Source organism: Pelmatolapia mariae, linkage group LG10_11, assembly GCF_036321145.2.
Source record: "Pelmatolapia mariae isolate MD_Pm_ZW linkage group LG10_11, Pm_UMD_F_2, whole genome shotgun sequence".
In the NCBI taxonomy this organism is placed as follows: domain Eukaryota; kingdom Metazoa; phylum Chordata; class Actinopteri; order Cichliformes; family Cichlidae; genus Pelmatolapia; species Pelmatolapia mariae.
The window spans coordinates 72028988-72050944 of NC_086236.1; the positions used below are offsets into that span (position 1 = coordinate 72028988).

At 39.9% G+C, this 21957-nt stretch overlaps 2 protein-coding genes across 3 annotated transcripts in view; one reads left to right on the forward strand and one right to left on the reverse strand.

Moving 5' to 3' along the window:
• The first annotated feature begins 6699 nt into the window (after positions 1-6699).
• Positions 6700-8392, forward strand: tnfb (tumor necrosis factor b (TNF superfamily, member 2)). Its single transcript, XM_063486089.1, has 4 exons — positions 6700-6975; positions 7078-7132; positions 7232-7291; positions 7557-8392. The coding sequence occupies exons 1-4, from the start codon at positions 6787-6789 to the stop codon at positions 7994-7996; spliced, it is 744 nt and encodes a 247-aa protein (XP_063342159.1). The 5' UTR covers positions 6700-6786; the 3' UTR covers positions 7997-8392.
• An 884-nt stretch (positions 8393-9276) lies between these two features.
• gabbr1a (gamma-aminobutyric acid (GABA) B receptor, 1a) overlaps positions 9277-21957 on the reverse strand; it is a 126351-nt gene continuing 113670 nt past the window's right edge. For both annotated transcript variants that reach the window (XM_063486344.1, XM_063486345.1), the window contains 4 exons: positions 19179-19306; positions 16854-16982; positions 15930-16073; positions 9277-11984 (listed from right to left, as the gene is read on the reverse strand). In XM_063486344.1, coding sequence (XP_063342414.1) covers positions 11700-11984; positions 15930-16073; positions 16854-16982; positions 19179-19306 — 686 coding nt within the window. In that variant the 3' untranslated portion in view covers positions 9277-11699. The remainder of the gene's footprint in view (positions 11985-15929; positions 16074-16853; positions 16983-19178; positions 19307-21957) is intronic.

A 21957-nucleotide genomic window follows, 5' to 3' on the forward strand; every position in this document is an offset into this window, starting at 1 on the left:
GGAGAAACGGGGAACATGCAGTGTGCACTCAGAAAGGCCCCAGCCAGGCGGCAGATTTGAACCAGGGACCCCGTTATTGTGAGGCAACAGTGCTAACGACTGCACCCCTCGCAAGAAGGTTAAAAAAAATTGACCACATTATAATTTTTCAGGATTTAAATATATCAGAGAGTGTAACATATCATGACCAAAATACAATATTTTATTTTCATATTTTCAAAAGACCAAAAAATAGTTCAATTGATTAACACCAATGCGACCACAGAGTCTCCAACACCGCTACTCGAAGTGATCCTACAAACAAATATTCGTGCTATAATTAAGTCTGAGTTTGGTTTTTATTCCTGTTTCATTGGGAAATACGAAGAACCGGTGTCTTTATGTAAGCTGAGTCTCACATAAAGACACTGATTCAGTGTCTTTAGAGTCGGGGATGGTACCTATAGACGAGCTTCCTGTCTTTGCACACCGGATATCATAACCAAGAGCTTCTTTTGGAGAATCTCGTTATGAATAATCGAAAAGAGGTGGGTGAGTGAGAGTAGGAACTGTAGACAGTATGCATGCATTTGTGTGTGTGTGCGTGTGTGTGTGTGTGTGTGTGTCATGTGGGTGCATATGATAATGGTGAAAATGATATCATCCGGCAACATCTTGCGGTTGGTTTGTGTTTGCATGTTGGAATGAAAAAGTCAAAGCCAGACACGGAGGTGCAATTTCACTGCTGATTTCACACATGACAAGCACACACTTTCTGCTGCGTTAATATTCAGCGTCACAGCACTCCACTCCTTTCAGGTTTCTAAGATACACAAATTCACAATCCACCCGATGACACACTGGTGGCTCCCCCTTCCACACTACCAAAGTGATAATCAAGCATCAAGAATATATTACTGAGCAACTTGGCCCAAAAACAAAAACAAAAAAAACAACCATACAATACACAAAATGACCACAGAGAGTCAAAATGGTCACACAAAGGAACACACAAAATCTGATACATAGAAGAGACAGCATAAAACAAACATGCAAAAAAAACTAAAAAAAAAAAGAAAATCAAGAAAACATTTAAAAAATGACATTTAATCAAATACAGACAAAACTAACAACAAAAATGTGAAATATTAGCACAAAATGGCCAAAGAGACAAACAAAACCAACACACGCAGCAACAAAAGAAACACAAAATAACACAAAGTCAGAAAAAAATGACAAAAAAAGATGAAAAATAACCCACACATGAGACAAAAATGAGAAAAAATAATGGAATATTGTTACAAAAAGAAACGCAATGACTAAAGAGAGACAAGAAAGACAACATGCTCACCATCATAACAACACAAAACAGACATGCAAAATAACCAGGAAGAGATGGGAAAAGATTAAATGTTACTGTAAACAACACAAAACGACCAACAAGTAGATTTGTTTTATTTTTATTTTATTTTGATGTTTTATTTTTACTTTGAATTTGATTCAATTTTATTTATACACCGCCAAATCTCAACAACAGTCGCCTCAAGGCGCTTTATATTGTAAGGTAGACCCTACAATAATACATACAGAGAAAAACCCAAAAATCCAACCCAACGGGTTGAAAATCATTCATTTTGCAGAGTGGGTTTACTCGCTTCACATTAGTTTTTATTATAGATAATAGGGCTGTTCGATATAACGATATATATCGGATGACGATATAAAAACGTCTATCGTTTCATTTTACACTATCGTTTGTTTCGTGGTGTCGCAAAATAAACTGTTTATGGCAATATTTTTTCATCGTTTTGATGGTCACTGTAGTGGCCATATTAATTTCTTTAAGTTCTCTCTTTCTCTTATATTTAATATAACCACACTACAGACGGACAAGCACTTGTTTTTATGTGTTGTCATTAGCAACAACACAGTAAAACCACGGCGTGTCCGCTTGTTTATTTTCCACATAAACCTTTCACAATAAAGCTCAAGATCCTGTTGAGACTTTTCAAAATAAACTGAATCACGTGAAAGATGCAGAGTGTTTACGGATGAGAAGCAAAAAAGAGCCGTCAGGTGCTAAAAAAAATAAACCTTAGACTCAAACGTTAGAACAGGCTTTTCCCCGCAGCACGCCGTGTAATAAATACTCACAAAGAAAACGGCGGCTGTTACAACTTACGTCTAAAAATGTATCGTTTCATGCATCAGTTAAAACACTCGACTCCAGGTCCATGACGCCCAGCTGGAAACACTTCACGCAAGTCGTGCTGCCCGAGATTCACAGAATTTACAGAAAATGTTGCATTTTTGTGATTTATATCGTTATCGACGATAGATGTCTTAATATCGGGATATGAGATTTTGGTCATATCGCACAGCCCTAATAGAAAATGTTTAGTTTTAGTTGTAATTTTTATTACATTCAGCCTTAGTTTTAGTCTTCCTGCATATGAAGGACATGTCGGAGGCAAAGCTCAAAAAGAAATTAGTGCAGGTATGACAATAGGTAATAAAAAAGCAGAACTGATTGTGTTGGTTCACAGTCTTGTAGGCATCCAAAGTCTGATTAAACATCATCCTGCGTTTCCATTTTATTCTAGTTAGTTTTCCAAGTTTTTTTTTTTTTTTGTCAAATGTCTTTTTTTTTTTACTTCAGTTTTAGTTTTGTTTTAGTTAGCTATAATAACCTTGTCACAAAGTCGGAAAAACAACCAAATATAGATAAGATTAACTAGATACATACACAGCAACAAAAAACCCAAAATCACGACGACCTAAGGTCACCACAGAGATATCTAATATAACAAGAGAAAAGTAACCGCAAAAGCCATGAGACACAAAATGACTGCAAAGTGACAAAAACCGAGCACCAAAAAAAGATCCCAAACCGCAAATGCACCCACACAAAAAACCTAAATGACTACAAAACAAATACGAATAGAAAGAAAGTTCTGTTTGGGACAGGGTGGCAACTGTTCAGCAGATTTGGTGTCAAAGGCGATTAGCTGTAATGAAAAGGTGGTTCTAAAAATCTGACATCCACCTGAAATCCACCGATGGGCTTTGCATAAAAATCATCGGAGCCAATTTACTAAAGACTACAAAGAATTAGGATTCTCTATACAGTTTCTAAATCTTCTGCCAAATGTGGCTATCTTTTTAATAAGCTCTACTTGAAACATCTTTGGGATCTCCCACAACAACCACACACAAAAACTATTTAGGTACTTTAGCAGTAGCTCATTGCACCGACCCCAGGGCCAAGCCACTAATTTTTGCCTCCTGTAAATTTAGTCAGCGTGGCAAGCTACCCAAACTCTTACTGATATGAGTTCATTTTAGATGATTTTAGTTACATTTCAATAGGCCTAAGCTACTGGGGGCTTCCCATGAGACACTGAGTGGCTCTTCTTGACTCACATTTTTTCACTCTTTGAGTTTTTATCCGTCACTCTGCATTAAATTAGAAGTAATTATTAATCTAAAGTCTTCCTCCCCTCACCCTTCAATTGGTCACGGCAGATGGCTTACCCTGCTGTTAAAAGGGAGTTTTTCCTTGCCAAAGTCACCAAATGCTTGCTCGGGGTTGTCTGATTGCTGGGGTTTTCTGTCTATTACTGTGGGGGCTTCACCTTACAATCTAAAGTGATTTGGTGTTATACAAACTGAATTGAATTGAACTGATTAGCATTTAAGCTCTGTAATTTGTTTTAAAGAGATGATGGAGTGCTAAAGCATAAGCTAATGCGAGCAACCTTAGCAAAAAAAACAAGATTATGTGTCAATTAATTTTAAGCTGGGCATACACTGTGCAATTTTTGGCACATTTTGAGCCGATTTTTCAGTCGTGCGACCGTTTGGGGGATTCACCTTAATTGTGTGTTGTGCATTGTGTAGTATACGTGGGGTAACGAGAAGCGATTAACACCTCACAACCATCTCCCGATTATCAATCGTTTGGTCATAAGAAAATCAAACCTGTTTGAAATCCTGTCGGCCGTCGTGAGGGTGTCACCGCAGCCTCTCACACTGCGCACGCGCAAACAGAAATGAAAGTGGAAAGATGGAGTAGCATGGCAGTGCGGCGTGTGATCTGGACACAAGTGATGGAGGCACAACTTGTAGAACTTTGGCAAGCTCATCTGAGCCTTTTCGATGTGGCCTCACAAAATGATCACGACCGCACCAACCGTGAAAATAGTTGGATCTACATTGCTGCTCAATCACAGCTGCCTGATCAATGTTTTTCATTAAAATAAAACGTTACGAATTTAAAATAAATTCTCATACAATTATTATCATGTCTTTAGTCCCGTCTTCCTTCTCTCACCCAAACCGGTCACAGCAGATGGCCCCGCCCCTCCCTGAGCCTGGTTCTGCCGATGGTTTCTTCCTGTTAAAAGGGAGTTTTTCCTTCCCACTGTTGCCAAAGTGTTTCCTCATAGTATGTATTATTGGAAGGTCCACCTTAGAATATAAAGTGCCTTGAAATGCGCTGTATGAATACAACTGAAGAGAATTATCACGTAAAATTGACTCTGAGAACAAAATATTTCAGCATGTGAATCTGTGGGGATTTACCTACTTTTGCAGCTAGTGGCCATTAGAGGAACTGCGACTTTTGGTGTTTCCACTTTTGCCTCGCAGGTTTCTACTTTTATGTTTTGTTAAGTTTTTTATGATACTGACTAAACAATGTGATCATTCATAATGTGCAGTTTATCAAAAACACAGAAGATGGCTTCAATCGAGACAAATCCTCACTGCTTCTTTAAAACCGTGTTGCTCCTGGTGCTCCGACAAAACAAACAGCAATCGGGACAGTACAAGGGAAACCAGACAAGTGTTTAAGAAAAACACAGCCAAATGAAAACAGAACTCGCTGGACATTTGAGGCATGTGAAGATAAAAAGCCCACACTTGGCCGTTGTGTCTCAAACAAAGAAAGTCAGGTGAGAAAGTGAAATGGGAACAGCAAGACAAAGAAGGAGAAGTGTAAAAAGATGCTTTGTGGAGTGGCTTGAACTGAGTTGCATCACCTTTCAGTTCTGAAAGAGAAAGTAGAGAGCTGCCAAGTTTTTTTTCTTTCTCTGCTTGTTTTCTTTTTTTAAACTGAGGTAATTTCAGAAACAAATGCTGTGTTAACACCATATGTCATAAGGAAAAAAAGAGAAAGTCTTCCAAAACCCCAGAAGATACTTCATGTATGACATATAGAAATGGATTACTTAAACGTCTGTTTCACTTTATAGTCCAGGTGTTTTGTTTGTAGCGTATCTACTTTCAAATTTCTACACACTCAAATGACTTGTGAAAATTCCTTTTGAACTTTCATCACATATGACGTTTTGTATGTGCCTCTCATCATGGTTATACTTCAGTTGCTGAACTTTCGCTCGTGCTGTAAAGATAAAGAAGTAAAATAACACTTCAGCGCGCCACCTATATTTAGCATTTATGGATTTATAGCACACTGTAAAAGAGTTCCAGCCAGGTGTAAATATTGTAGGATGATGTAATAGAAAATGAATGGATAATGTGCTAAAAATATATCACATTTCTTCATAGGAAACATTGCTGTTGTGGACAATGAGTTCTCTGCATGGCAACATTTTTGCTGCAAGGTGCTCAAAATGCCAATTAAACCTTTTTAATTGGCATTTTTAAGTAGTAATTATGGAGCATCATGGGTCAGCTGGGTGAGAATGTTTACGTCCTGTCACACAAGAACAAGCCTCTTATCGTGTCCTCTACACAGTCGTGGCTTTTGTGCATGTTTTTTGGTACAGCAAGAATAACATGCAACTTCTGTGGCAGAAAAATGACTCCAAAAGAGGATGTCCGCAAAACTGTAGTTTTTCTAATGGCCACTAGAGACTCCCAGGTAGTTTAGTAAGCAAGCGGTTTAGTTTAAACTCGGAACTTAGCACACCGCCCTCTGGGCAAATAATGGCCACTTATGGCTTGAAAAAAACCTACATGGCAAAAACGAGACCTTGTGGTAGTTGCGGCCATCTTTTATATACAGTCTATGGGTAAAAAGAATACAACGTTCATGAATACAACAACATGAATGTACTTTTTTTGAGTGAAAGGCTCCCTGTTTCTCAAAAGAGCTTTGAGCAGAATAATACTTCTGTGAAATACACGGTAAAGGCAAGCCAGACTTCTCTGAGTAACAAAAACACTCTACATGCCAGGGAAAAATCTGTAGATTTGATTTGGAGATAAGCTATTATGTCAGTGTACTGTGAAGAATTTACTAATAATTTATACGAGTCTCGGTGGGGTGGGGGTTGTTTATTTATAATGTCCCTTTTCTGATTTTATTTAAAACATCTGGTCTGACCTCAAAATGTTGGTGAGCTGTATGAGTTAACCTCAGACACAGTGTGGTGCAACTCTGTGTCTGTCTCGCATCGTGTGTGTGCCTGAATATCTGTGTATATAATTTTTTTAGAAAACCAAAAGTCGCCATCAACCACTTTCCCATCCTGAAACCATAACTCCTGCGGTGACACTCCACTAAAAGTTCTGTGACTTTTCCTTCCCTCTCACTCTCCTTTCTCCATGACCCCGGTTGCGCTGCTGCCACCGCTGTTGCTGCTGCGCTGTCTCCACTTACACGGTGACATCACTGGAGTTTCCCCTGCAGCTGCATAAATACTACAGACTCTCCGGCAGAAGTTCACTCTTAACACAAACAGCACACTCAAAGAGAGAAGTGTCAGCACAGAAGACACAGACAACTGTTCGGTTTCTGGATTTCTTTAAAGATCAGACGGCAGAGGCTTTGTGCACAGCATGGTTGCATACACAACCACACCAGTTGATGTCGAGGCCGGTCCTGAGGCGAAGACTGTAGTTTTAGTTGAGAAGAAATCACCTGCAGAGTGGATATGGAAGGTGTGCGCCGTCCTCGTCGTCGTGGCTCTTTGTTTAGCAGGTGTCCTGCTGTTTGCCTGGTACTGGAATACAAGGCCAGAAAGGATGGTAAGGAGCATCTCATCTTTTCGAGTATGATGAAAAGTCTTTCAAAACCTTCTGTGTGTGTGTCTATATATGTATCTAATGATTCTTTTTTCCTCCATGCAGACACAATTAGGACAGCCAGAAGCACTAAAGGCAAAGAACACTGGCGACAAAACAGGTGATTATACACATGGGTGCTTATGAGAGGTTTTGAGAGCTACATTTGAGTCTTTGTGGATTATTTGAGACAAGCTCACATTTTTCTTCCTTCCTTCAGAGCCCCACTCCACGCTAAAACGGATCAGCAGCAAAGCCAAGGCAGCCATCCATCTAGAAGGTGAGTCACCGCTTACCTTGATTTGGCCCTCAGCAAACAATAGGCTCATAATCTAAGCCTTCAAAGGAGCTTTTCTGAGTTTTTCTTCTCCCTCTGTGGTATTGGTAGCTCTCTTCTTTTTGGAAACCAAGAGCACTATAAGGAAGTCCCATAAGTCATTCATTGGCTTCAGTCAATACTTCATTCTGCTCTCCAAATAACAAACCTGTCAGTAATTCACACTCCGGTATTTCAAGGCTGTAACATTTCTGATCTTTACTTGCAGGCAGCGACTCAAAAGGTCAGCTGGAGTGGAGGAATGGTCAAGGCCAGGCGTTCGCTCAGGGCGGCTTCAAGTTGGAGGCCAACAAAATCATCATCCCACACACCGGCCTGTACTTCGTCTACAGCCAGGCATCCTTCAGGGTGATCTGCGGGAATAGCGACGACAATGAAGATGAGGAAAAAAGCCTCACAATTCTCAGCCACAGGATCTCGCGCTACTCAGAGTCTATGGGAAGCCCCTCCACTCTGATGAGCGCCCTGAGGTCGGCATGCCAAGACACCATTCAGGATAGCTTCTCAGACCACGGCTGGTACAACGCCATTTACCTGGGCGCTGTGTTTCAGCTGAACGAAGGAGACACGCTGTGGACAGAAACCAACCAGCTATCAGAGCTGGAGACTGACGAAGGAAGGACCTTCTTTGGCGTGTTTGCACTTTGAAATGACTCTCTGCTTTGAGCAGAAAACCTGCATGGAGCTTAAAAACTACGTGAACATATAGTTTTTTATTTCATCCACATGGTGATGTTTAAATATTGAAATCTCAATGGAGATGAAATTCCTAGCTGAAAACGCTAGGCTGATTTTTTAAAACTATATAAACTGTAACAGTTTGCAACATTGTTTCTACTTTAGGCACTTTTGACATATTATTTATACTGACCTGAGATTGTATTAGGCTAGATTTCCTCTGCTGTATCAGATGATGACAAGGCTCTTTGGCTCAAGAGTTCAGATACAGAGGTGCTGTCATAGCTTGTATGTATTTATTTGTATTTATTTGTATTTAAATCACTGGGACCGGGGCTTTAAAGGTATTTATATAAGTTGTGAAAAGAATAAAAATGCAGAAAACTACAGAGAATGGTCTCCTCTAATAGTTAGAAGTCTGTCCAGCCGGCGCTGCAGCCCACACACCCACACACTCACACTCACTCACACACACCCACACTGTAGTTGGCAAAAGCTGCTATGAAATTCCTCCACAGCCAGCAAATACTTCCTTTGTTAGATCACACAAGTGGAGGGGAATTTCCTGCTTTTTTTCTGCCTTTTGCCGAGTGCTGTGTCAGGTGGAGGCCCACAGAAGCCTCAGCTCAGAGTGGGTTTTCCCCAATGGCAGCCACCCACCCCCACACACACTCTAAAGCCTCTCTCATTCTCGACACCAACCCTTTCCCTGTGCATTACCACATACCTCGCTTTCAGTCAGCTGAAAAAAGACGGAACGGGAAGCTGTGCGAGGTGAGGGATCATGGGACTGTAGCACAGCTGGGTTTGTCAGACTGTCATCATCTATAAACACACATCATACAAATAACGGACGCACTTGGGAGCAATTTGTCTACTTTTGTTTCATATGCAAGGCAAACATCCACTCATTGTCTCAGTAATGAGGTTCCCACTGGGCTTTACAGTTGGTCATCGTGTCAAATTTTGCTTCTAGCTTTTGTTTAATGAGCTTTTCTTCTGGGTTTATTTGGTCTTTTGAGTCCTGCAGAGCTGACCTAGAGACAAATATCAAGTTTCACTTGGACATATATGAATTGGTCAAAACAGCCCGAGCAAATCAGAAAAACAACAAATAACTGGTGACATCTAGTGGATAGTGCAAACATGAGCAAACATGTGCTGTGCCTTTGGAATATGCACAGAAAATAAGCTATAAAATATGTCCACTTATTTTAAAATGTAACAATTAAAACACGAGAAATACCCAGTGAAAAAACAAATATTTTATTTATGGTACCCATATATCTGCATACACATACTCTGAAATATATTAACATTTAAGATCTTAGATATAGTGAATACAAATATCCCCAAATCCATGTATATTCTTATATATGTGCAAGATAATAGAACATTTCTGAAGTAATTTCTGCATTCATATACTACACTATCAAGTGATCAAGGTACTGCACAGTTAATAAATATGGCCTATTTCATTCATTTAAGTTGACTTTGACGGACCTCCCCCAAACCCTGAGCTAAACCGAGTAACAGCGACACAGAGCGGAATCGTTTGTTCGGTTTAAAGTGCACACTGTGATTTACAGATATTTAAAAATATTTGACAAAGTGTTGTGTTACCTGCTAACAGCGTCATTCAGGCGTCATTGCTTTATAAAATCTGGAAATAGCTCATGAATGAAATAGTACATCCGCATTAACTGCCGAATAAATACACTATGTCACATTACTTTAAGTCCTTCATGGATGCTTTCACGACTTAGCCGAAGGCAAAAAATGAAGAAAATAAATTAGCTTCATTCCCAATCGTCTGTGGGAAAAAGGAAAAAATTCATGTATGTATACATACGACACAAAAAACTAAGTTTACAAGTATGACGGGTAACAGATTTACAGGTATAAAAAAATTGTGCTTTCTCTGCATATCTACAGTAATAGCCATCACAGAAGCCCTCAAAGTCTCACTGCTGTCGAAACATGAAGTGGTTTAGATTTTCAAAAGGCAGAAAGTACAGACTATGCTTCTAGTAAGTATGTTGGAATTTGAATGGCTCCAGTTTTGTAGACTGTATATGAATGTGGATGACGGGTAACTGTACCCCCGTGAAATTAGGCAGCCAGAATAGACAGCTGGGCACTGGTCATCATGGTAAGTGATGGCGATTACTCATATCAAATATCTTCAGGACTCCACAGATAAAAATCAAACTTGACTTAAATTTGTCTGATATCCCATTCAACGCAGTCTCCTTGTGCACATCTGGAACACTTCCATTCTCTGTCCAAGGACCATTCAACCTCATATATGCACTTCCATGTATCAGAACAGTAATGCTTCACCACTTATTTTGGGGCTGACGATGGATTTCCAAGGAGCTAAATCTGGCTGAGTGACAAATTTACAATGTTTAACCCTTGAAATGCCAAGAAAAATAACTGACCCTCAGGAGGATGTCACGGTCTTTAATCCTTTATGTGCTTAAACGATTACAGAACGAAAAATTTACTGCGTTTAATCTTTTAAACATCCTGGTTGCACTCCTGACCTCCTGAACTGCCTTCTGGCTTGCACACTGAGCGTATTTCCACTGACAACTGGTGTTTGGCCCCAGTGCTGAAGCTAAGGGCCCCAAATGGTGATTTGAAAGTAGGGTCAGCAGCAGTGCTGGATAAGATCCAGAGGTGCACAAGAGGATGACCTCGAAGGACTGTAGATGACGATATCTGCAAGATACGCAGGCTTGATGTGACTTGACTTGATGTCTCCTACTGTACTGTACTGCTAAAAAAACACAAACTTCAAAAAATACATTGTAAAATATGATTTCAAACCCCAAAGCTATCAAAACTGTCCTCATTCATCAGTAACTTTGATCATTGTCTTCTTCAACATGGGTCTAATAAGGAACTAGCTTATTAAAATGCAGTTTTGTACTTGAACACACAGTCCTGACAACAGACATCCATGCATGCTTAGCTCCCTGGCCGTTTTAAATTATGGCTGTTTAATAATGCACATTTTCGCTTCTGAGCTTCTCGGCTGCTTTTAGAGGAAACACTAGAGGGGGAAAAAAAAGTCAAAACTGTACATTGCTTTGTCCCTTTGCAAATTTCAGTTTTCACAACTCTCCTGAAAGCTTAACAGAGAATAGAACAACAACTCTATGACAAAACAATCAAATATTACAGACCAATATAAATCACTACCGCATGTCTGTCTAGTTAATGAACTCGAGAGACAAAATGTGGAGACGATATAGCAAAGACACAAACACATCCTTTGAAGATCCTCGACACTGCGTCTCCACAACGAAACCAGATAACGAATGAGGGAGCGGAATGATTAAGAGACTATTGTTCACTTGATCTTTGAAAAAGACGTCGTGTGCTGCTAGTCTTAGATGTGCTTGTCGCCACGTCGAGCCGCCGCGTGTGCCGTGTTTCTGGGTTGAACACAGTGAGATCAAAACTTAGAGGATGGGTGTTACCTGTGTGACTCTCCCCGAGTATAAAGCACTCCTGTGTACTCGTTTCAGCTTCCACGCCGTGTTTTAAAACAGTGTCACTACTCCGCTGTGCTCGTTGCCCAAACAAGTGAAACTCACAGTGTCTCGTGCTGTTCTGTGTCCCTTGTGTGCGCCTCCCCCACCCAAGCCCTCCCGTGTTTCACCTATTTATACAGCAGCGGGATCTGGCTGTTGTGACAGTGGTTGCGGCTCATCTTGCTGTCTGCTGGGTAGAGGTTGGAGGAGTTGGAGAAGGAAGGTGGGAGGGAATGATTGTCCGTGGTTGGGTTGGGATAGCCGGGCGGAGGGAGCAGGGACTTGGGATCTGGCTGAGAAGAAGGAGGCGGGGCATTGTGGTTCTGATTCTGGCCCGTGGAGGGTCGGCGGCGGTTACGTAGAGCCTGTCGTTCAGCCAGCTGATTGCGGAGCGCCGAAACCCTCTCTTCTTTCTGAAAACACAACCAGAGTCTGCAGTTACAAACTGAAGCATTCCTACGATGATCTAGAGCAGATATTTGTCATGTGATCGGCACACAGCCCCGGGGGGGCTGAAGCATCAGCCCGTGACTGACACTCTGTATAACTGCAGCACAAGCATGTCACAGATTTTTATATCAACTCTCAGAAGAAGAAAAACACAAACAAATTACAACACTTTTCTGGTGGCCAACCATGAAGTTAAAACTGCCTGGGTTCCTTTGACAAAAACTGTGGGATTTTTCCATGTGGGCTTTGGTTTACTACAGAAAATAAGCTGTGTGTGAATCGTTTTGCTTAGTGGGATAATTGATGTTAGTTTGTTGAAGTGTATATGCGATCAGTAGACCTTGCACCAGGTCACATAACTTGACATTTATGATGATGCAGAATTTCCCAGATAACTTCTGTATTCTTATTTAGTTGATTATTAATGAACACTTTCTCTGAGATGCACAAAGGTTTCAAAATTCACAAGCGGGGTATTTACTAAAGTATTTATGATGTAGAACAAAATGTGAAAATAAAATAAGAAAATAAAACTTTTTGACTTTGAGACAAGAAAACTGGAGGCATAAACATAAATGTTCTGTTGTATGACCTGCTGCACCTGATAGTGAAAGCAATGAAGAATGTTAGTCGGCTAATGCTGATCCATTTGTTTCAGGATCATTGTAGTCGCTGTTCTGTGGCAGAAAGCATTAAAGAAAACACATCATTTTTACACTGTCAGTTTAAATTAGCCAACATTAAATTAGCCAGGGTTGGTGTGATTATGTGATTTCGCCACAGGGACAGGAGAAGTGTTTTTCCATACTGTGCAAGACTAGAGAATCTGATTTAAAATCTATCTGGTGTTCAGAAAAGTAACTATGAGGGGATGTCCAATGAAAACTCTGCGCTGGCTGTTTGTCTTTGTCAGAGGGTTATTGTAGTGTCAGTGGCTGTAATTTTATACTGTTAACTAATAATTATGTGAAAATGTAAGTTGGGCAATGATGCAGAGAAATTCAAAAGTAATGTAACAAGAAGAGTAACAAATTACTTTCTTCAGGAAGTAAATTAGTAATTTATTCATATTACTTTTTGATAAACCCCTCGCATCCTGAGTGTCAGGATTATAAACAACCCCTTTCTTTCTGCCGACGTCTCACTTTGTGCTCCTGAAACTTTTTCCAATTACAAAGTTCATAAAAAAAATCACATTTCTGGGTTCCTCATTCTGTTGGCGGTGGATTCCACCACGCAGCAGCTTTTAGTCATTTTCCATTTTTTGCTTGCAGATGGATCTGACAAGGAGTCACCTTCACACAACACAAAGTCAGAGAGAGCCATTAATTTTTTTTTCCCTCCGGTGTGGACGGGACTTCATTGCACTCTGTCGCTATAGGTTAATAAGTAAATTTTAAAAATAATGATTAAACTGATTAAAAATAAATCACAGTGAAAAAGCAACTCTGATATCTGAGTAACTGCTTCAGAAATGTTCCTAGTGAAATACATTTGTGGTTTCAGCTTCTCAGCTTTATGTGAATGAAATATCTTTGGGAGAATTTGGGTAACAAAACAAGATATCAGAAGATGTTATTACAGGTTCGGGGTTATTATGACTCTTAAGTAAACAAACCAGCATGTGTGGATGAATATGCATGTTGATTAGCTCACCCAGCAAGTGTCCCTGGATGGCGATCCCCGAAGAACATAGCAAATTAGCCTCCTGGTCATTCCAAGATTTAAAATTTGACTTTTTATGCTCTTTATATGTTTTATTTATTTATTTATTTAGTTATGTTTTATTATTAGTGCTGTTAGTAAAATGTCACACTCAGGCACTTTTTTTAAACAATTGTTGCTGCTTTAATGTAGAAATTTCCCCTTGCAGGTTGAAAAAGCACATTTAACCTTAAACACAAGTGTTTTATATAATTCATATTATATAATTCATAGAAACCTGCAGGGAACTTGTGATACTTCCTCTAAAATATTCTCTGAAACTTCCCTAAATATCTACAAGGAGATGGCAGAAAGCCACATAACACAACCCAGTGAGCCACCGCAGATCTAATAATGTTAAATATAGAAAGCTGGAATAAACTGTCACTACATTAGTCAGCAGATTAACCAATAATGAAATTTAATTGTTACTTATAAAGAAAGGTGAGCCAGAAATAACATAAAAACAAAACGGTTATTTTGCTGTTATTAACAGTGATGACGGCAAAACAAACACAATAACTGAAACTCCCGTCTCCATTGGCAGGATTTTCCCAGCATACAGGAATGTTTGATTACCCCAAAAAAGGTTGTGGGAAACAGCAGAAAAATCACCACAGCAACAATAAAATTATTATAATGTTTAACTTGTTATTTGTTCTTTTTCATTCACATCTTTGTTTCTGAAATTGTCAGAACTACCAGGAAAATGCACAGATTCCTAAAAAGGTATTTCAAATAAGCTAACACATCCTCACTGGGACAGTAAATGGTTCACTCTGTGCAACATGATCACATTTAGAGAACGCTCAAAGACCAAGCTGTCCAAGAAAAAGTAAAAACATATCTTTAAATTAAACAACAACAATAATAATTTTATCACCATAATTAAAGTTTTTGAAACTGAAATAAAAATAACAATAAAGAATTAAATCAAACACAAATTTAATAAGTGATGAGGTGCAGGTTTTTGATTACTTTTAAAACATAAAGCAACAGACAACCTTTCACTAAAAGTTACATAATATTGTTATTACTGTAGTTTTAAGGTTTCAGGTTACTTTATTTGTTCCCATTAGGGTTTAAAATCACAGCCATTAAAAAAACGAAAGAAACTTCAGTCTTTGCTGGATGTCCTCACTCGCTCTGTGGCAGCTGTGTTTTCTAATAACTGAGTTTTAGACTGAGAGATCAGATGAGCCACAGTCTGTGTCTCTGGGAACGCAACACTCACCTCCTCAGTCAATGCAGCCGGAGCTTCACAGTTTTTCCCCTTTAACTTGAACCATTATCAAAACTCTGCCTTTTTTGGCCTCTGACACTGTTTTTCTTTTTCTTTATTTTTCAGTTTCTCTGGCTGAAAATCCTCAGATTTTTTTTGCTTTAGCCGTCAGGCTTCTCTAAGAAAACAGCTTCCCTCTTTGCTGTTCAACCCCGAGGTAAACGTGTTTCCATACAAAGAGAATCGCGGCAGGACAAAGAGCGTTTTAATGATGGACATAGCTTCCAGGTCTGAAAAGTGAACCCAACAAAAAGTGCCAAGTTTTCCAATTAGAGAGAGCATCTAGCCTTTAAGGGTCTTAGGCACTAGTTTTATACTCAATAACATGCTAAGTTACCTTAGTCATTAATATAATTAAAAACAAAGATTAGCCGAGGTAAGCTCATTGGCTAATGAGCTGTCAGCCAATGAGTGTGCAGACTGCGATGGTGAAAATGCTTCATAGCAGGATTTCATTTACTAACGTTAGAGTGAAATGGCACCATCACAATGTTTATATCCATCATTTCTATTGTCTATGATTAGTGAGCGAGCATGCGTTTATTGATTTATAATAATTCCGACACACTAACACACAAATACACTTAAAAGGAATTTTCCACATGCATCTAATTCCCGTGCAGGTTAAGAGCATTTCTATGCACATATTAGGCAATGAGGTCATCACCTTTGCACTGCATGGGAACCAGCTTAACATCTTGCAGCATATCTATGTTCACACATGCAGCACTCTCAGTACTCAGCATGCCACATAAACATACATAATAAATGAATTACATAAGATATCTGTACAATGATTTTTTACGAGTGTGTAGTATATCTATCGCCTTCTCGGGTGAACTCCAGGTTAAACTGGAATATGTATCGTATGATGTGCACATTTAATAATAATAATATGTGCATCTATTTAATGCGTCCTCACCTCCTGGATGATCTTTTGCAGCTCCCTGTTCTCCCTCTCCAGCTGCCTGGACTTTTCCTCGTCGTTGTTGTTGGTGGACGAGCCGGTCTTCAGGGTGTCCTGCTGCTCTGACTGCCACTCGCCGCGGGTGATGAGACGCCGCATCTGGACCGTCGCAGAGACAGGAATTCAATAAAGAAGAAAATCAGGACTGAGACCGGCTACCCTGCGCCCAATGAATAATGCATCTATTCAGAGCCCCTAATAAAACATCTTTAATATTTGCAGCCCTCTCAGCCAAATCACTCACATTTCTCTAAAGGCTTAAAAATATTATTCATCACTAAAGACTTTTATTTTACTTTAGTGACAAGTTCGGCACTCGCTGCTGCGCCGTCTCTGCACAGCAGTGAGCTCCCACAAATATCCTGATAATCAAAGGGTGGAGACGATATTGTGATTTCCTGTTAATGAAATTTGAATTTCTGTAAGCGGCACTCTTCCTTCTGTCTGCAGCATGTGCACCGCGCGGCTCTTCTTCTGTTCATAACAACCCAAAAAATCCACGGCGCTGCCAGACGTGTAAAATGTCTCACTTTGTTTGTTGCGGAAGATTTTTTTTCCCTACTCCAAATGTTTACGGCAGCTACAAATGTAAAAGCTCCCAGCGAGAAATTTCGCAGATTATTACCTTAATGGTGAAACGGTAAGACAGATATGATTTGAGCCGGTCCGATGTTGCGTTACACTCAAACATCAAAGCGTGTTTATGCAGTTGGGAAACAAAAAAGCTGTCAGAGTGAATAATGTGACGTTCGCGGTTGTCGTGCGCTACAGGCTGCAGCTCGTTCCTAAAGATGCTGAAATTGAAATGTTTGACCTTCAGTTTCACTTCACTATGAATGTCAGCGGATCTTAAAAGGTGTCAATCATGAGCAGGAGCACCTTGGGTACAAAGAGCACCACCAGTGTGATGTAGGCAGAGAAGACGATAGCTAGAGAGGCAAAGGCAAAGGAGGCGTCCTGCTGTGAAGACAGGATCATAGTCACCGGAGCTGTGATCAGGCACAACACCTGCAGGAAGACAGAGAGAGAGAAAGAAGTAAGAACAAAGGGGAGAGCGAGATTAAATGTAAAAAGAAAGAAGGGAGGTAGGGTTGGAGGACAGGAGGTGGAGAATAAAGCAGAGTTGGAGAGCGACAGGATGAGAGGGGAGGAAAATCACATCCGTAAAAGCATCAGGCATCTGTTTATCATTCCGGGGAGGGCTCCCATGTGAAAACAGCATTAAAAAGTCATGACTGAAGTGGCAACAGCGTGCTGACAATCTCCACATTGTCATCTCATCAGGGCCTGGAGCTCACAACTTAGCAAAGAGGAAGGAGGTCCCTTCGCAGACGCCATTAACTATTGACATCGTCATAAAACTGAAATGTGAATATTATAAGATAAAATAGCAACATTAGACGTGACTCACATTGTGGAGCCATGGGACGAAATGGGCACGCAAAGCTGCATTTAATGACATCATAAACAACCATAAATGATGGATGGATGATAAATCTTCTCCTCGATAAATGAGGCGAGATCTGTCCATTTATTAATTATATATCCACAGAGTATAAGATGATAAATGTGCAGCTGCTCATTAGGGAGCTTTCTTATTCATATATTAATGGGGATTCGGGCCAGCGCAGGAAATGTCAGTTAAAAACAGCAACCTAAAAAAATGTTTGCCTTCTCTTGATCAAAACAGAAAAAAAAAACTCTGCTGGCAGTTAAAGCAACAGAAACGACTTTTTTTTTTCTCCTGCAGACATTTTACATCAATTCCAAAGTTAGTCTGTGTCAAGAGTGTCAGGAAATGGCAGCAAGAATTTGTCTAAAGTGGCTACGGTGAACATAATGGCTGCTATTCCAGTGTGAAGTGCATCCTAGGTGCCTGCGTTTAAGATGATTCACTTGCTATTAACAGCCGCTGAAAAATGTTTATGACTGACGGCTGCTTTTACTGCCATTCTTTAGTGCCCAAATGGGTGCATTTTTAAACCTATTGCTGCCATGGGACGGGATAACTCCATACTGTGCATGTGGTCTCAGAGATACACTTTGCATTACCCGCACTGTGCAACACGCAGTACATGCCCAGCACTAAAGCTGAACTGCAGCACTCTGATAAGGTTGGCTTGCATCTGAGTGCTGCGCAGTAACAGTCTGTTTTGTATTCTTTTGATTTCATTTAACATTTACTTCACCGTGAAATGTCTTTGAGTTTGCACTTTGCAAACAAGACTTGAAATAAGAGTATCATAGCAGCGCAGGTACGACGAGGCAGCACCTGGAGCTGGCAGCAGAATGATTTGGATAGAAATGCAATAGGGGCTCTGAATTTAAGAGAAAAACATACATACACACACACACACACACACACACATATATATATACATATATATATATAAATCCCACATCAAGATGAATATTAACTTCCTTGTTGGATCTAAATTGACGCTAAAATTTGGATTAAAGATTTACTCTCAACTGTAGGTGCACACAAAGCATTGTAGTCATGTACGGGCAACTAATAGAGGTATAATATGGACCAATCATGCTCATTTTCAGTGCTGTATTCTTGTTCCAGGACCATTCATAATAATCCTTATTTATCTTATGTCATCCCTCGGTTCTTCCTCTGTCTGGAACAAGCCAATTTACCTCCCCTGCCTCCCTGTAAGTCAGCGGCCCCTTCTCACTTGTTTTTTTGCAGAAGCTAGCGTAATATAATCGTGATCTTGTGTATGCTGTCACTGCTTTGAATAATATTAGCTTTCACGCCACAGTACAAGCACATCCTGCATGCTAAAGAATGATGCCTGCAGTTTACTTAAGGGATGTACGTATCGCTGATCACAATAGTTTTCTGGAAGTTATGCCGAGTTCCTTTAAATTACTTGTGACATTAACTTTTATAAACGACCAGAACCTGTAATGTATTGCCTCTCGAGAGCTGGCCAAGCTACCTGGCTGAACGAGCAGGAAAGTAACTTCTGGAAGGCAAAAAAAATCTCAGCTCCAAAGTAATCATGGACCACTGGCATTGATTAACTCCCCGCTGATATACTGCGGGCATTTTGTGCTACGGAGTAATAAAAACCATACTTATTGCCACTTTGTTATTCCACATCCTACAAAAGCAAGACAGCTGTAAAAATTTAAACCGCTGCACCCAGAAATGGGCTTAGGCATGATGGAGCTGTTTCTTTACGGACTCACAGCAACGTTGTAAATAGCCATCCCCACGGCCCGATGGTCATTGATTTTTTCTGTGGAGACAGACTTGGTCTCGTATGCCAGAAAAATGCCCAGCAGCAGCAGCAGACCCTTGTAGCCGTAAACCACACCTAAAGGAAAAGAGAGAAAGAGAGAGAAGAGTGAGGCGATGGAGGTGAGTACAGATGAGCAGCCGCATTATGCAACGCAGGCAGTTGTTTAAAGTGCAAATATTTATATAATATATAAAATATTAATATTAAATATGATGCTGATTTCCATTTTTATGTTAAGACTCAGCAGCTTTTCCCGAATCACACACACACCCAAAAATTATTTATATTCATACTGCCTGCTATGCAGCTCTTCAGCTGAAGAGCTGTAACAAGCAGTTTTAGCTCCTCCCTAAAAGCCCAATTGCTACTCATTGGCTAGCTTCTGGAAGCCAGCAGAGGAGCAGCAGTTAGAGATAAATAGCTTTTTTTCCCCTTGACTGGTGAGTGAACAATACTAACCCTGACTGCAAAAAAACAGAATACAATAATTGGAATTAGAAAAGGTATTATCATTACAGAGAACATAATGCAGGCTTTAGTTGTTAATCAGGGTGTGATGGTGTTGCTATACAGCTTAAAATACTGTAAATGCACTAAAAGGAAAACTATAATGGAAAAGGTCTGCTGATAACACCAAAGGTGAATGTAGCCATCACCAAATGACTCTTTAGTGTCTCCCTGCACTCTGGGATATGTGCATGCTGGAGTGCATTAAATAAATGCAATACTATGAGGGACAGTTAGGGCCAACAGTAGGACTGCTGAGATGTCATGGGGGCTATAAGTTTGGTCATTAGCTTCTGAGAGTCAATCTTCATTTCGGTTCGAGTGTAAGATTCTCCTGGTGAACATAATCTCACGCATGTTTGTTCGGACATGCAGTCAATAAATAAAGGACTACATGACTGAAGAAACCTAAACAGATTAACACATTCATATTATGAACAAAATCACTGACTATCTGCAAACATGTGAAACATGACAGCTTGGGACCATCGGCGTAACTTTGTGCTGAACATTGGGGGGGTCAAGATCTCTGTCTAAATAAATAAATAAATCTGGTAAAATTCCCAGATGATTAAACATGCAGCTATTTTGCTGGTAATACCTGAAATGAGTAAAGAACATCAACAGCCTATTTATGAAAGATAATTCATAATTTTATTGGGGGTATATTGGTTGGGTCTGATTATTGGGGGTGTCATAACCCCCCTAACCCCCCTGGGAATTGCGCCCCTGCTTGGGACACTTCCCTTCTCCATAAATGAAATACTTTGGAATAATAGCCGTCTACCTGAAAGTGTCACGCACACACTGTCAGGACAGTCTGATGCTGAATTATAGTTATAGCCCTGTAAAGTGTCACATATACACTGTGTTCCCTCTAAATTCGGAGATATTGGAAGCAAAACTCCTCATTTCCAAAAGACCAATTTCACATCAAAATGCCCTGAAATTGTGTAAGCGACACAGCGAGATAGTCTGTTATCAAGTGAAACTGGTGGAAAAATGGAAGTTTCTCTGTGTCATTTGCTGCTTTTCAGACTCAGATGGTGTTTGGAAATGGATTCTTTATTATTAGGCGATTCTTAAGTTTGCAGTTTGCAGCTGCCGTTCTTCTTATTTATTTTTATTTTGTGTTGTTTACCTATTTATGTCTTTTATTTATTCATTTATTGAAAGTCTGAAATGAATCACTTTTTACAGGCCGTTACCATAAAACCAACAAGTTTTGTCCCTTTGCCAGTGCCGTAGGTACAAACGTAAAGAATAACACATCCCCTTTACCCGGTAGTAACTACGGAGAAAATAATGAAAGCTATTGACATATGAACCAAATGAAAACTAATGAATAAAATGTTTAAAACAAAATCATTTGGAGTTTTCATGATTAATGCGATACAAATTTGTTCACCTAACATTAACACACGTGTATAAAGATAAAACATGCTCAAACCTTAGTCGTGTTTTTTTAGGCCAAGAAAACTGTCAGTAAAGAGTTTTGGCTTTTGAAGCCACAAAGACTATTTTGTATATATTTCTCAAAGTGGATGCTAAGGAGATGCTGAAATGTGACAGGTAGAGAAAACAAAGAGAAAAAAAAAGAGCACATGCCGGGAAAACAAAAAAAAAACCTCCAGTGGAACGTCTCCAGGATGCTGAGGTGGGAGGAGAAACTGGGGGGTTGTTGATGGGTTGATTCGGATCAGCAGCAACATAAGAGACAGAAGGCCTTGAGGCTGTTGTAATTTTTGTCCTTGGATTGCTATTATGTCATTAAATTTTAATATTGTTTCAGGCGAGAGAGTAGCCACTTAAATCCTGAATATTTGGCCAGTTTATCCAAATAATGTCTGAAATCTGGTCCGTCTATTTTGGAGACAAAGATCCACCCGCCGGGTAAGATCGATCAGTGTCCATCATAGTCCCTGAGCTTGGCACACCCTTTAGGTCTTTACTGCTGACGTGATAAGTTGTAGTTGTGGATTTGGTTTCCCTGAATGTTTTTGCTTTTGCTTGTATGCCATTAGATACCACTGCAGGATACAGTCATAGTGACATGACTGCTTCCATTAATTTTAAAGTGAGCTCTCCATGAATTGTATATGTTATAGCAAATTTACTAGTAACAGGAAGCATTACATATCCTGTAAAAACAGCTGCGTAATGCCTCTGGAGGCAAATCTGCGACCCTGATATCTCAGATTTAGCTTTTGCAAGCAAGG